This window comes from Sinocyclocheilus rhinocerous, unplaced genomic scaffold (genome assembly GCF_001515625.1).
Source record: "Sinocyclocheilus rhinocerous isolate Xijiao unplaced genomic scaffold, SAMN03320098_v1.1 scaffold1719, whole genome shotgun sequence".
Taxonomy (NCBI): domain Eukaryota; kingdom Metazoa; phylum Chordata; class Actinopteri; order Cypriniformes; family Cyprinidae; genus Sinocyclocheilus; species Sinocyclocheilus rhinocerous.
The window spans coordinates 25,163-36,769 of NW_015664048.1; the positions used below are offsets into that span (position 1 = coordinate 25,163).

At 35.2% G+C, this 11,607-nt stretch overlaps 1 protein-coding gene across 1 annotated transcript in view; it reads left to right on the forward strand.

Annotated features, from left to right (window-relative positions):
* Positions 1 to 6: 6 nt before the first annotated feature.
* Positions 7 to 11,607, forward strand: part of LOC107729587 (eukaryotic translation initiation factor 4 gamma 1-like) — a 49,221-nt gene continuing 37,620 nt past the window's right edge. The window contains exons 1-5 of the mRNA XM_016540168.1: positions 7 to 96; positions 2,665 to 2,749; positions 3,618 to 3,757; positions 7,823 to 7,915; positions 9,501 to 10,572. Of these exons, the coding sequence (XP_016395654.1) occupies positions 25 to 96; positions 2,665 to 2,749; positions 3,618 to 3,757; positions 7,823 to 7,915; positions 9,501 to 10,572 (1,462 nt within the window). The 5' untranslated portion in view covers positions 7 to 24. The remainder of the gene's footprint in view (positions 97 to 2,664; positions 2,750 to 3,617; positions 3,758 to 7,822; positions 7,916 to 9,500; positions 10,573 to 11,607) is intronic.

Consider the following 11,607-nt stretch of genomic DNA (forward strand, 5'->3'; position numbering starts at 1 on the left):
GTGTTTCAGCCTGGCCCCTCCCAGATGATGATGATTCCCCAGCAACCAATCAGCTTCCCCAATTCACAAGGCACGGCTTACTATATACCTGGCCAGGTAAGAGCAAACATATCCATAATACAGCATCGCTGCATACGCATGAATTAAAGAGTTAATTTATTTCACAAGAAAATATGAACATTTAATTTTTTTCTTATAATTTTTTAACAGAATGATTGCAACATGTAAATGACACAAATTTCATGGTGCAGTTGGTGATGCTACTTGCCAAACTGCTTTTCATTTAAAGTAGTTAAAATAGTCAAACATAGTTAATTATCCTTCAAGCTAACACAATGTAGCTAATTACAGTCAGTTATGTAAGGGTAATATATATTAACTCTTTCCCCGCCATCACAGAATCTTCTGGGTTTTCACGTTCTCGCTGTTATACGCTAGGGGGCGCTATTACGCATCTCCTGAATGAGTCTAGAATCACTCGATCAAAAGCACAGACGAGGAAGATCTCATATGTAAGCATATGCATATGAAAAATAATGCGATCTTCAACACTAACCGCATATGAATGAAAACTGCCTAATGCTACCGAGCGAAATGTGGATCCAGGAAGTGGTGAAAGACTGTGCGAGCTTCTGCAATCTACTGCATCTTTGCTTTGATAAATATTACTGAATATGATCCAGATGTAGCATTTGATAAAATGCGATTTTCTCAGCTTTTTGATCAGAATTTTGCTTTTTTATGAAACCTACCTACATTCAAGTGTTGATAAAAAAAGAATGCTTGAAGCTAGAATAAAACAGATTTTTTTTTGTTTAAAAGTGAAGGGTCAGTTCTTTATTTTGATGTATTGCATGTTCAGATATTCATACAACAATATATTCTGGGGGCCATGAAATTTTTGAGAAAATCATCAAAAACCCTGGCGGTGACTGGCAACTTTTTTCAAAAATGCTGGCGGGGAAAGAGTTAATATAATAATAATAATGTATATTTTTATGTAATTGTCGAATTATGTAATTGATTATATTTATTATATATTCTATATGAAATTGTGAGAAAGATTATGATTTTTTTTTTCCTGGGAAATAACATTTTCCACAGATATTATCAACTGCAAAGTAAAAACATTACTTTAAATAAAACATTAAAAAACTCTATTTCAGCTAGTTGCCAAGGGAACATATTTCATTTTTTGTTTTTTGTAACTAAAAACTAAAACTTAATAAAAACTATTTAGACATTAAAGAAAACTAATACAAACGGCAAAAACACAACACAGTGAATACAACTTTAACTAAAATTAAAATGAAAACCGAAAAGAAATAAAAACAATAGTAGATACAAATAAATAAAAACTAATAAAAAATTATTATACAACAAAACTCATAGTATATCAGTGATACTAAAATAACACTGGTGTACTGATGACTTAAAGCAAGTCCAGAGATCTCATTTATAAATATGATTTATATAATCATCTTAAAGGGTTAGTTCACCCAAAAATGAAAATTAGCCCATGTTTTACTCACCCTCAAAGCATCCTAGGTATATATTTGTCTGAAAGAAGAAAGTCATATACACCTGGGATGCTTTGAGGGTGAGTAAAACATGGGCTAATTTTCATTTTTGGGTGAACTAACTCTTTAAATGGGAATGAATTATAATAATCTAGATGTTCTATACAAATGATAGGGCCCTATGATTTCCAAAACGCGGATGGAATCACGGAATCCAGTCATAAAAACGGAATTTACTGTATAACGCGGAATGTCACAGAATTTGCCAAAGTTTGGATGAATTCATCAAAAGTAGGTCATTACACTTAAATCAGATCACGATATGGACTAGTATCTGTAAATATTAAGCCACAAAAAGACCATTTAACGAACGGTTTCGTTTACTACACACATACTGAAGCACGCGTGACGCACATAAATACATAATACATGAACAATCTCCAGAACTGTTCTGAGAGTCACTTCACGAGCATTTTACCATATGATTTGAGTAAAACTAGCCTCATATCATATACACACAGAAATGTAAAGGTTTTCAAGGCAACTCCTCAAAATAAAAGTTCGGTTTTACTTGAAGACATTGTGCCAGAGATATATTACTATTGTTCAGTAGAATGTACATATTAAGCTACTTCTATTACTATTACTACTACTAAAATTATTAAAACTGTATTTTTTTAAGGAATAATCACACAACATTTATTCCATGTTTTAACTTGAAACATGTAAATCCCCTTTGTTTGCCAAAAAAAAGTTGTTTCATTTTCAATAATTAAAAGATAGACAAAATTAATGTGTTATGCCTTCATTTGATAACCTTGCATCATTAATGATTTATTTTATCCACCCGCGACCCACCCGCAAATAATCAGAATGCATTTTTTTATTACCCGACCCACCCGATCTGCGGATTATCCGCAGCGCCCGCGGATAAAACCGCCATCCGCGCATCACTACCACACACACACTCTCAGTGTATTGATTCTGCTGACTCCTCCCCTTTCTAAACTCTGTACCGTTCCTAATTGTGCAACTCTAAAAAGGGGGAGGATTGTTGGGTGGTTGGAAAAATGGCCTGAAACGGGACAGTCATGGTTTTTGATGAGTCAGTCTCTCTCTCTCTCTCTCTCTCTCTCTCTCTCAGTACCGTCCCTCATACGTGACTCCTCAGCAGTATCAGGTGGCCGGTTCTCCTGGTTTCTATCCCGGCACGAGTCCAGCTGATTACGGTACGTATGGAGACTGTAAGCAGTAAATCCACATGCGTGACCCTGGAGCACAAAAGCAGGCTTAAGTCGCTGGGGTATATTTGTAGCAATAGCCAACAATACATTGTATGGGTCAAAATTATCAATTTTTCTTTTATGCCAAAAATCATTAGGATATTAAGTTAAGATCATGTTCCATGAAGATATTTAGTAAATTTCCTACCGTAAATATATCAAAACTTAATTTTTGATTAGTAATATGCATTGCTAAGAACTTCATTTGGACAACTTTAAAGATGATTTTCTCAATATTTAGATTTTTTTGCACCCTCAGATTCCAGATTTTCAAATAGTTGTATCTCGGCCAAATATTGTCCTATCCTAACAAACCATACATCAATGGAAATCTTATTTATTCAGCTTTCAGATGATGCATACATCTAAATTTCGAAAAAATTGACCCTTATGACTGGTTTTGTGGTCCAGGGTCACACACACATATATCTTTAGAAGACTTGAAATTAACTACTTTTACCATTTTTGGAGCCTCGACAGTTGTGATCACTGTGAGCTGTTGTAAGAGCTGCTGTATTTAACAGCAAACTGATTTGAAATGACAAAAAAAGGAGGAAAAATTACCAGAATCTTAATTTTTGATCTTTAAGGACATTAAAGCGACTCTATTGTACAGACCACCAGTGCGTATGCAGATGAGAGCAGCGGCTGTTTTTGGAGGGTGTGCAGTTCAAATATAAATTTGGCTGTGACAGATTGTGTGTTTGCTAAAGGAGGGTGCTGTATGTGTGTGTGCGTGTTTACCAGGCTAAGAATCACTGACAGCTCGTCATTTTGAGAAAGTCTGAGACGTTTGTGCCATTTTTGTTTCCAGCTGGGGCGTATTACCCCGCCCAGCCCCAGTTCACACCCCCCGTTGCCCCGGCGCCCGTCATCATTAACCCCGCCCCCCAGCAGCAACAGGCCCCGCCCCCTCAACAGCAGCAAGCTCCGCCCAGACGGGAACGCAAGCAGGTAATGCGTCCATCCGTCTTCTGCATCTGGAGCTTCAGTGCTTTCTGTGGCCTTTGTTTGAATGTGTTTTTCTCCTAATATTTATTTATCTAGTGCACATCTCTAACATCTCTCACTCTACCAGAAATTAAGCTGTCAAGATTGTTAATTTGACATTTTTATCAGCAATTTATTTCTGAATTAACAATAATTTGCTCGAGTGAGCCGTGTGTCATTTATCCAGATTAATTTGTTAATTTCATGCCTCTTTAATTGACACAAACTGAACAAATCAGGGCTTTGAAGTGACTGGGCGATGTGTTTCTTTCCTTCTTTTTTCTTTGTTTCTTTTTTCTTATATTTAATTAATTGTATTTAATTTCTTTCTTTTATTTAATTTGTCTTTTTTTTCTTTCTTTCTTCACCTGAATATTTTTACTTAACATTTTCAACATAATTAGTTTTCCTGAGGCCGTGTTTGGATGGTGGTTTCTTGTGTTTTGGATGCATTTTAATAGCTCTTAGTTTGGTTTGTCCTAGCGATGCACTGAAATATCAGCAACCAAAAATATTTGGCCAAAAATGTATTTTTGGTTTCTGCCAAAATAGTTTTGGAGGGCCGAAATAATTGACTGATTACATATAGGGCTGAATGATATGGCCAAAAGTTGTATCACAATATATCTCTTAATTTTCAGAAACAAATAATAATAGATATTACTGAATTCACAGCAAATGCAACAAACTTAGTAATGCATTTTTGTCACATAGAAATGCATTTGACAGTAAAGCATTGATTTTGAGCTAGAATGCAGGAAATGTATTGCTAATAAATTCTGTCATCATTTCCTCGCCCTCATGTCGCTCCAAACTTGTATGACTTGCTTTCTTCTGTGGAACACAAAATATATTTTGGTAACCCTTTTGGTAACCATTTTGGTAACCCTTGATTTCTACTGTATGGACAAAAATTTCTTGAATTTCTCAAATTATCTTCTTCACATACAGGTTTGGAATGACATGATGTAACTAAACAACTAAACTAAACATCTAAAGAGAAAGAAGTTTAAAACGCGGGCGCTTCGCGGCAGGCGCCGCCAAAGATAAAAATATTTCATCTTTGTGTAAGCGGCAGCCGCGTCAGCTTTAACCCATTACTGAACAGAAGTATAAAAACATCTATGTATGGGAAACACTATATCGAAATATCGGAACTGTGTTTAAAAATCATATCACCGTTATTGAAAAAATATATACCGCGATATATATTAATATTGAATTGTTGTCCAGCCCTAATTACATATTAATTATATTTTTACTTAACCTGTTGTTGTCATTATCCAATGTATGTTTGAATAAAAACGTTTTCTTTAAAATAATTATTATAGCCACTGTTTAAATGTTTATATTTTATAGCCTATATGATTTGGAGTAGAAACAATTAGAAATTGATATAAAAACACCCTATGTGCAATTTACATTTTTATATACAACAGTTTTCATTTAAATGTTAATAACTATTAATAAACTGATTCATTAATGAATTGGTTTTTCAGCTGTTCAGTAAAATATTAATTTCGGTGCATCGCTAGTTTTGTCGCGCTCAGACCTGATTGTCAAGTTGAGCTCATAAGGTGCTAAATCAAAGCTTTGGGTTTTTAAAAAGCTGCTGAGAGAATGTTTTCAAACGCAGTGATACAATCTTTATTTAAATTCCGCATCAAAGACGGAACCTCAGAATTAGAACTTCTGTCGCCGTGATGATGGATGCGTCTCCATGGTAACAGCGTTGCGTGCAAGCGTTGGGTTCTAAAAGTAAAATTTCTGTTCATTTTCACCAAATAGATGTTTAACATGAACTTACAACTTGTTTATCAATTATATATACTTCTGTTGAAGCCGTCACTCTGCGTTATTATTACATCTTAATTTTTAAAAGAATCACATTTAATTCAATTTCTGCTGAAGAACTGCGTTACCCATTGATTCTGTGAAGTGATATCCATCAATCATAGATCATTAATGGTTTAGTATGTGATGTGTTAGTGTGCTGTTATCAGGCTTTCTGGGAGCTCACAGCTGGACCGGTGGACTTTGAGTCCTCGAGTCTCGCTCTTGGCCGTCAGTGAGGTTTCATTTCAGAGGAATAGAAACTGAGAAGGAAGAGAGGAGGAGAAAAGAGAGAGAGAGAGGACTGCAGGGTTGGGTGTGAGGCATTACTAAGTCATTCATTAATTATTCATTACAGTTACTCCTACAGTTAAGACATTTGTATATAAACACAACAGTAGATTTAACATCTAATGTTAAAACGTATGTTTTTAATGTAAACGTCTCCCTTTAAATACTTTGGTCAGTTCAAGAATAATGTATGCAATTTTATATTATTCCTTTGAAAGAATTAAATATGCAGTTTCATGTCTTTTTTATTTTGTTTAACTGGTCAAGGCTGGTGTGGGATTAACTGTTGAAAATAATTAGTAATAAGTAATTCAGTACAGTAATCTAATTACTAGTAATTAATTACTTTTTTTTTTTTTTTGAGTAACTGACCCAACACTGACTGCTACCAGGATTATTACCTAATAGTAAACTATTAAAAGCATTTTGTTAATTTAAATAAAGCTGAAATAAAATAGAAATATTAGATGAAAAACTTAATGTAAACAAAAATTTGAATTATTCATTCAAACGTTAATTTTAGCTTGAACTGTATTTGGAGTTAATAAATGCTGTTTTATAAGAGAATTTTGTTTTTATTTCTATTTTATTTTCATGGTATCCTCAAACAACGATTGACTGTCATAAAGCTGAGTGATTCAGAATCAGATTGAATGTTGATTACATTTAATTCTGAGCAGTAACTGATAATCTGGTTTATTTTAGCTTTATTTTTATTTTTTTATTTTTTAAAGTAGTAGAAAAATTAGGAGTAAGTGTCTTCTGCTCACCAAGATTGCATTTATTTGATGAGAAATACAGTAAAAATTGTGAAATATTACAATTTAAAATAACTGTTTTCTATGTGAATATCTGTTAAACTGTATTTTATTCCTGTGATCAGAGCTGAATTTTCAGCATCATTACTGCAGACTTCAGTGTCACATGATCTTCAGAAATCATTCTAATATGCTGATTTGCTGCTCGAGAAACATTTCTGATTATTATCAATGTTCAAAATTCAGTTCATGTGGAAACTGTGATGCATTTTATTTTTCAGGATTCACAGATGAATCGAAAGCTCAAAAGAACAGCATTTATTTGAAATGGAAATCTTTTGAAACATTGCATATGTCTTCAGGGTCACTTTTGATAAATTTAATGCGGTCTTGCGGAATAAAAAGTCCCCAACTCTTTGTCAGTGTCTCTGTAAAGTAATTCGGTTCAGTTCTGTCGCTCCACGTGGCTCTCAGTCTCCACCCAATCTCTCTCTCTCTCTCTCTCTGTTCACTGTGGTGGGCGTTCCACATTCCTGTGCTCATTTCACAAGGCCGAACTCTCTCTCTCTCTCACTGTTTTTCCTTCCCTCCTCTCCTGTACGTGAGAGAGAGAGTTTGAGGCCCACGTCGGCCCAGGCAGTCTGCCCACTTTAGTGTGTCCAAGTTAGGCTGAGTTTAAACTCCAGCCCCAGGATGAGCCGGGCCTAGCAGAACTCAACCTCTCCGACCGAGGGGAGGAAGGTAGGGAATGTGCTGCCTCGTGTGTGTGTGTGTGTGTGTGCCTGCGCGCGTTTGCCTCGGAGGGCTGGCGAGTCAATGTATAATTCATTGAGTAAAGTGCAGATAAGTTGGACAAACAGTCAGATTTGAGTTTGTGCGAGGAAAGTTTCCAGGCTGTTGTGCAATTTACTTCTTTATAAGGTGTGTGTGTGTGTGTGTGTGTTTGTCAGAGACATTCGTAGCATATTTTGTCTCACAGCACTGAGAAATGCTTCTTGGGTTAAATCACTCGCTGATATTGTTTTTCTCTTGTTTATATCGTGACTTATTTGTGCTTTAGTCTTTTCCATGTGCTGCATGTTAAAGTCTCTCTCTCTCAGCCATGTTCTCATTTCTTCTGTTACGTGTGCTAAATGTCTCTCTGTAGATCAGGATCAGAGACCCTAATCAGGGAGGACGTGACATCACAGAAGAGATCATGTCAGGAGGTCGCAGTGGCTCCACACCCACGCCTCCACAGGTAATGAACACACAGCTGAACCAAGAAAATCATCGCTTCGTCATCATTTACTCACACTCATGTCAGTCCAAATGACTTAAAAGTGAATGTTTTGTCATCATTTACTCACTCATAGCAGTACAAATGACTTACAATTAAATTTTTGCATAAACTAAAAATTAACATGATTTGTTATTTACTCACTCTCATTCCAGTTCAAATGACTTAAACTAAAAGTGAATGTTTTGTCATTTACTCTCATTTTGTCAGTCTAAATGACTTTTTAATTTTTGCATGAAGTAAAAAATAATGCTTTATCATCATTTACTCACTCGCATGTTGGTCCAAATGACTTATTAGTAATTTTAATTTTGCATAAACTAAAAATTAAAGGTTTCGTCACTTACTCCGCTCTCATGTTGGTCTGAATTACTTATTAATAATTTTCATTTTTGCATTAACTAAAAATTAACATTTTGTTGTCATTTTCTCACTCTCATGTCAATCCAAATAATAACATTTTTTTTTTTAAATTGCATAAACTAAAAATCAACATTTTGTCGTCATGTACTCACTCTCATATTTACAAGTGCAAATGACTTGTAAATAATTTCCATTTTTGCATAAGGTAAAAATTAATGTTTTGTTAATTTACTCACTCTCATGTTGGTTTTCATGATTTATAAATGATTTAAATTTTTGCATAAGCTAAAAATGAACGTTTTGTCATTTACTCTCATGTTGTCAGTCCAAATGACTTTTTATTTTTGCATAAAGTAAAAAATAATTTGTCATTTACTCTCATGTCAGTCTAAATTACTTAATAATTTTCCTTTTTGCGTAAACTAAAAATTAACATTTGTTCATCATTTACTCACTCTCATGTCAGTCCAAATGACTTATAAATAATAATTCATTTTTGCATTAACTAAAAATTCATGTTTTGTTAATTAACTCACCCTCATGTTGGTTTTAATGATTTATCAATAATTTTAATTTTTGCATAAACTAAAAATGTTTTGTCATTTACTCTCATGTTGTCAGTCTAAATGAGTTTTTAATAAATTTTTTCAATTGACTTTTCAGATTTTTTAGCGTAAACTAAAAATTAACATTTCATCATTATTTACTCACTCTCATGTTGGTCTAAATGACTTGTTAATAATATTTTTTTTTGCATTCAAAATCAATGTTTTGTCATCATTTACTGTCATGTCAGTTCAAATTACTTAGAAATAATTTTCATTTTTGCATAAAGTAAAAATTTACGTTTCGTTGTCCTTTCCTCACTTCCTCACATCAGTCTAAATAATTTATTAAAGGGGTCATATGATGCGATTTCAGTTGTTCCTTTCTCTTTGGAGTGTTACAAGCTCTTGGTGCATAAAGAAGATCTAAATGAATGTTTTGTCGTCATTTACTCACTCTCACGTCAGACCAAATTACTTATAATTTTCATTTTTCTGTACTCACTCTCATGTTGACTTAAATGATTTATAAATAATTTTTGCATAGATTAAAAATGTACATTTTGTCATTTACGCACTCAGTCCAAATGACATTACAAATAATACATTTTCATTTATTGCTTAAAAATCGCACTCAGCCCAATGGTGACAACGCTACACCTGCAGTCGCCATGACAACCAGAGTGGAGTTTCCCATCCCTCCAGGCGAAAGCCCGATACCCGATGCCCTGCCGACTCCGCCCCCTACCAGTCCGATAAGCGATACAGTAGATGCTCCGCCCCCAGCGCCTGCAGACGACACCCACACAAAGCCCACTGTGGTGGAACCGCCCACCTCGAACGGTGCCGAAGCCACACCCACTACAAGCAAAGAGGAGGGGCCTGTGACTGTAACGATGCTTGTCGCTGCCCCCCAGGCGGAGCCTTCGCTGGAATCACCAATAGTGCAGCCCGAAGAGCTCCAGCTGTTCAACGGCGTCCCAGCAGGCTCCGCCCACAGAGACGTCAGTCCTATCGCCGAGCCGGACGTAGCGAAAGAAGCACTGCCGTATACCGCCGATATTTCTGATAGGACTGTCAAAGAAATCCCTCCTCAGGTTGTCAAGGAGACTCCCGTTGCGGTTAAGGAAGTGCCAGCTCCGGTTGTCAAGGAGACCCCCGCTCCTGTCGTCAAAGAGTCGGCTGCTCCTGTTGTCAAGGAGACCCCCACTCCTGTTGTGAAGGAGACCCCCACTCCTGTTGTGAAGGAGACCCCCGCTCCTGTTGTCAAGGAGATCCCCGCTCCTGTCGTCAAGGAGATGGCTGCTCCTGTTGTCAAGGAGACCCCCGCTCCTGTCGTCAAGGAGAAACCCACTCCTGTTGTGAAGGAGACGGCTGCTCTTGTTGCCAAGGAGACCCCTGCTCCTGTCATCAAGGCGACTGTCCTTGTGGTTGCCAAGGAAACACCTACACCTGTTGATGCGGAAACCCGTCCGCAGATCACCCAGGAGGCTGTTGTCAAGGAAATGCATGGTGTCAAGGAGACCCCTGTCGAAACTCCTCCTGTCGTCAAGGAAACACCTTTACTCACTGCCAAGGAAACCCCCGAACCACTTTTCAAGGAAGCCACTGCCCCTTCAGAGGTCATTTCTAAAGCCACGCCCCCTCCGATGGAAGGGCATGAGGACACGCCAACTACACAGACTACTCCCTCTGAGAGTTCTATGCAAGGTATGAGTCGTAAGGCAATCACACACTAGCATACTACTATTACTATTTTTATCATTTGTATGCTAGTATGTGAATCCAGATGTTGTAAAATGTACATAGTGCCAGTTTTTTCATTTACAGTTATAGTATTTATTAATATTTTGAATTAACTACTATTTTATAGTTTATTCTATTATATTTTAAGTTTATTTTTATTTATTTTTAATTTTCCAATTTTTAGTTTAAATTGAAGTAATTTTTTTATTTAGATTTATTTTTATTTCAGTTTGTTTTAACTAGTATTTCCACTTAAAAATTTGAAATGTTGCCATGGCAACTAACTGAAATAAATGATTAAGTAAATTTGAAGTTTTTCATGTAATATTTCTATTTTATTTCAGCAGTTTTAGTTAAACATAACACTACATTTCTGAGGTGTTGCCACAAGGGTAGCTATAGTGTGCATTGCGTAAACTAAAAATGAATGTTTTGTAACATATTATAGTACCGGTGCAATTTTAGTATTATTCATGCACACTTAAAGTATTTATTAATATTTTGATTATTTATTAATTTTTAATGTATTTGTTTTACAGTTTTTATTTTAAATGTAGTTTTAGTAATTTTATTATATGGTAATTTTTTTTTTTTTTTTTTTTTTTTTTTTTTTTTTTTTTTTTACTATTTCAGTTTCCGTTTTAGTAACTTTAGTAACTTTGCAACCATTTTAAATGTTGCCTTTGGCAACTAACAAAAGAAAAAATTTGTGTTTCGTCTAATAGTTTTTCATCTAATATTTTATTTCCGATTTCAGTAGTTTTAGTTTTTAGTTGTATTTAAAAACAGCAACACTAAGTACTTGGTATGTTGCCACAAGAGGAGCTATAGTGTGCTTTGCGTAAACTAAAAAATATTTTTTTGTAACGTAATATAGTAATTTAGTATTATTTAAATATGATTATAGTATTTATTTATATTTAGAATTTTTTTTTACAGTTTTTTTTTTTTTTTTTTTTGTTTGTTTTTTGGCTTTAAGAACTGCCCCTTTTTTGCATT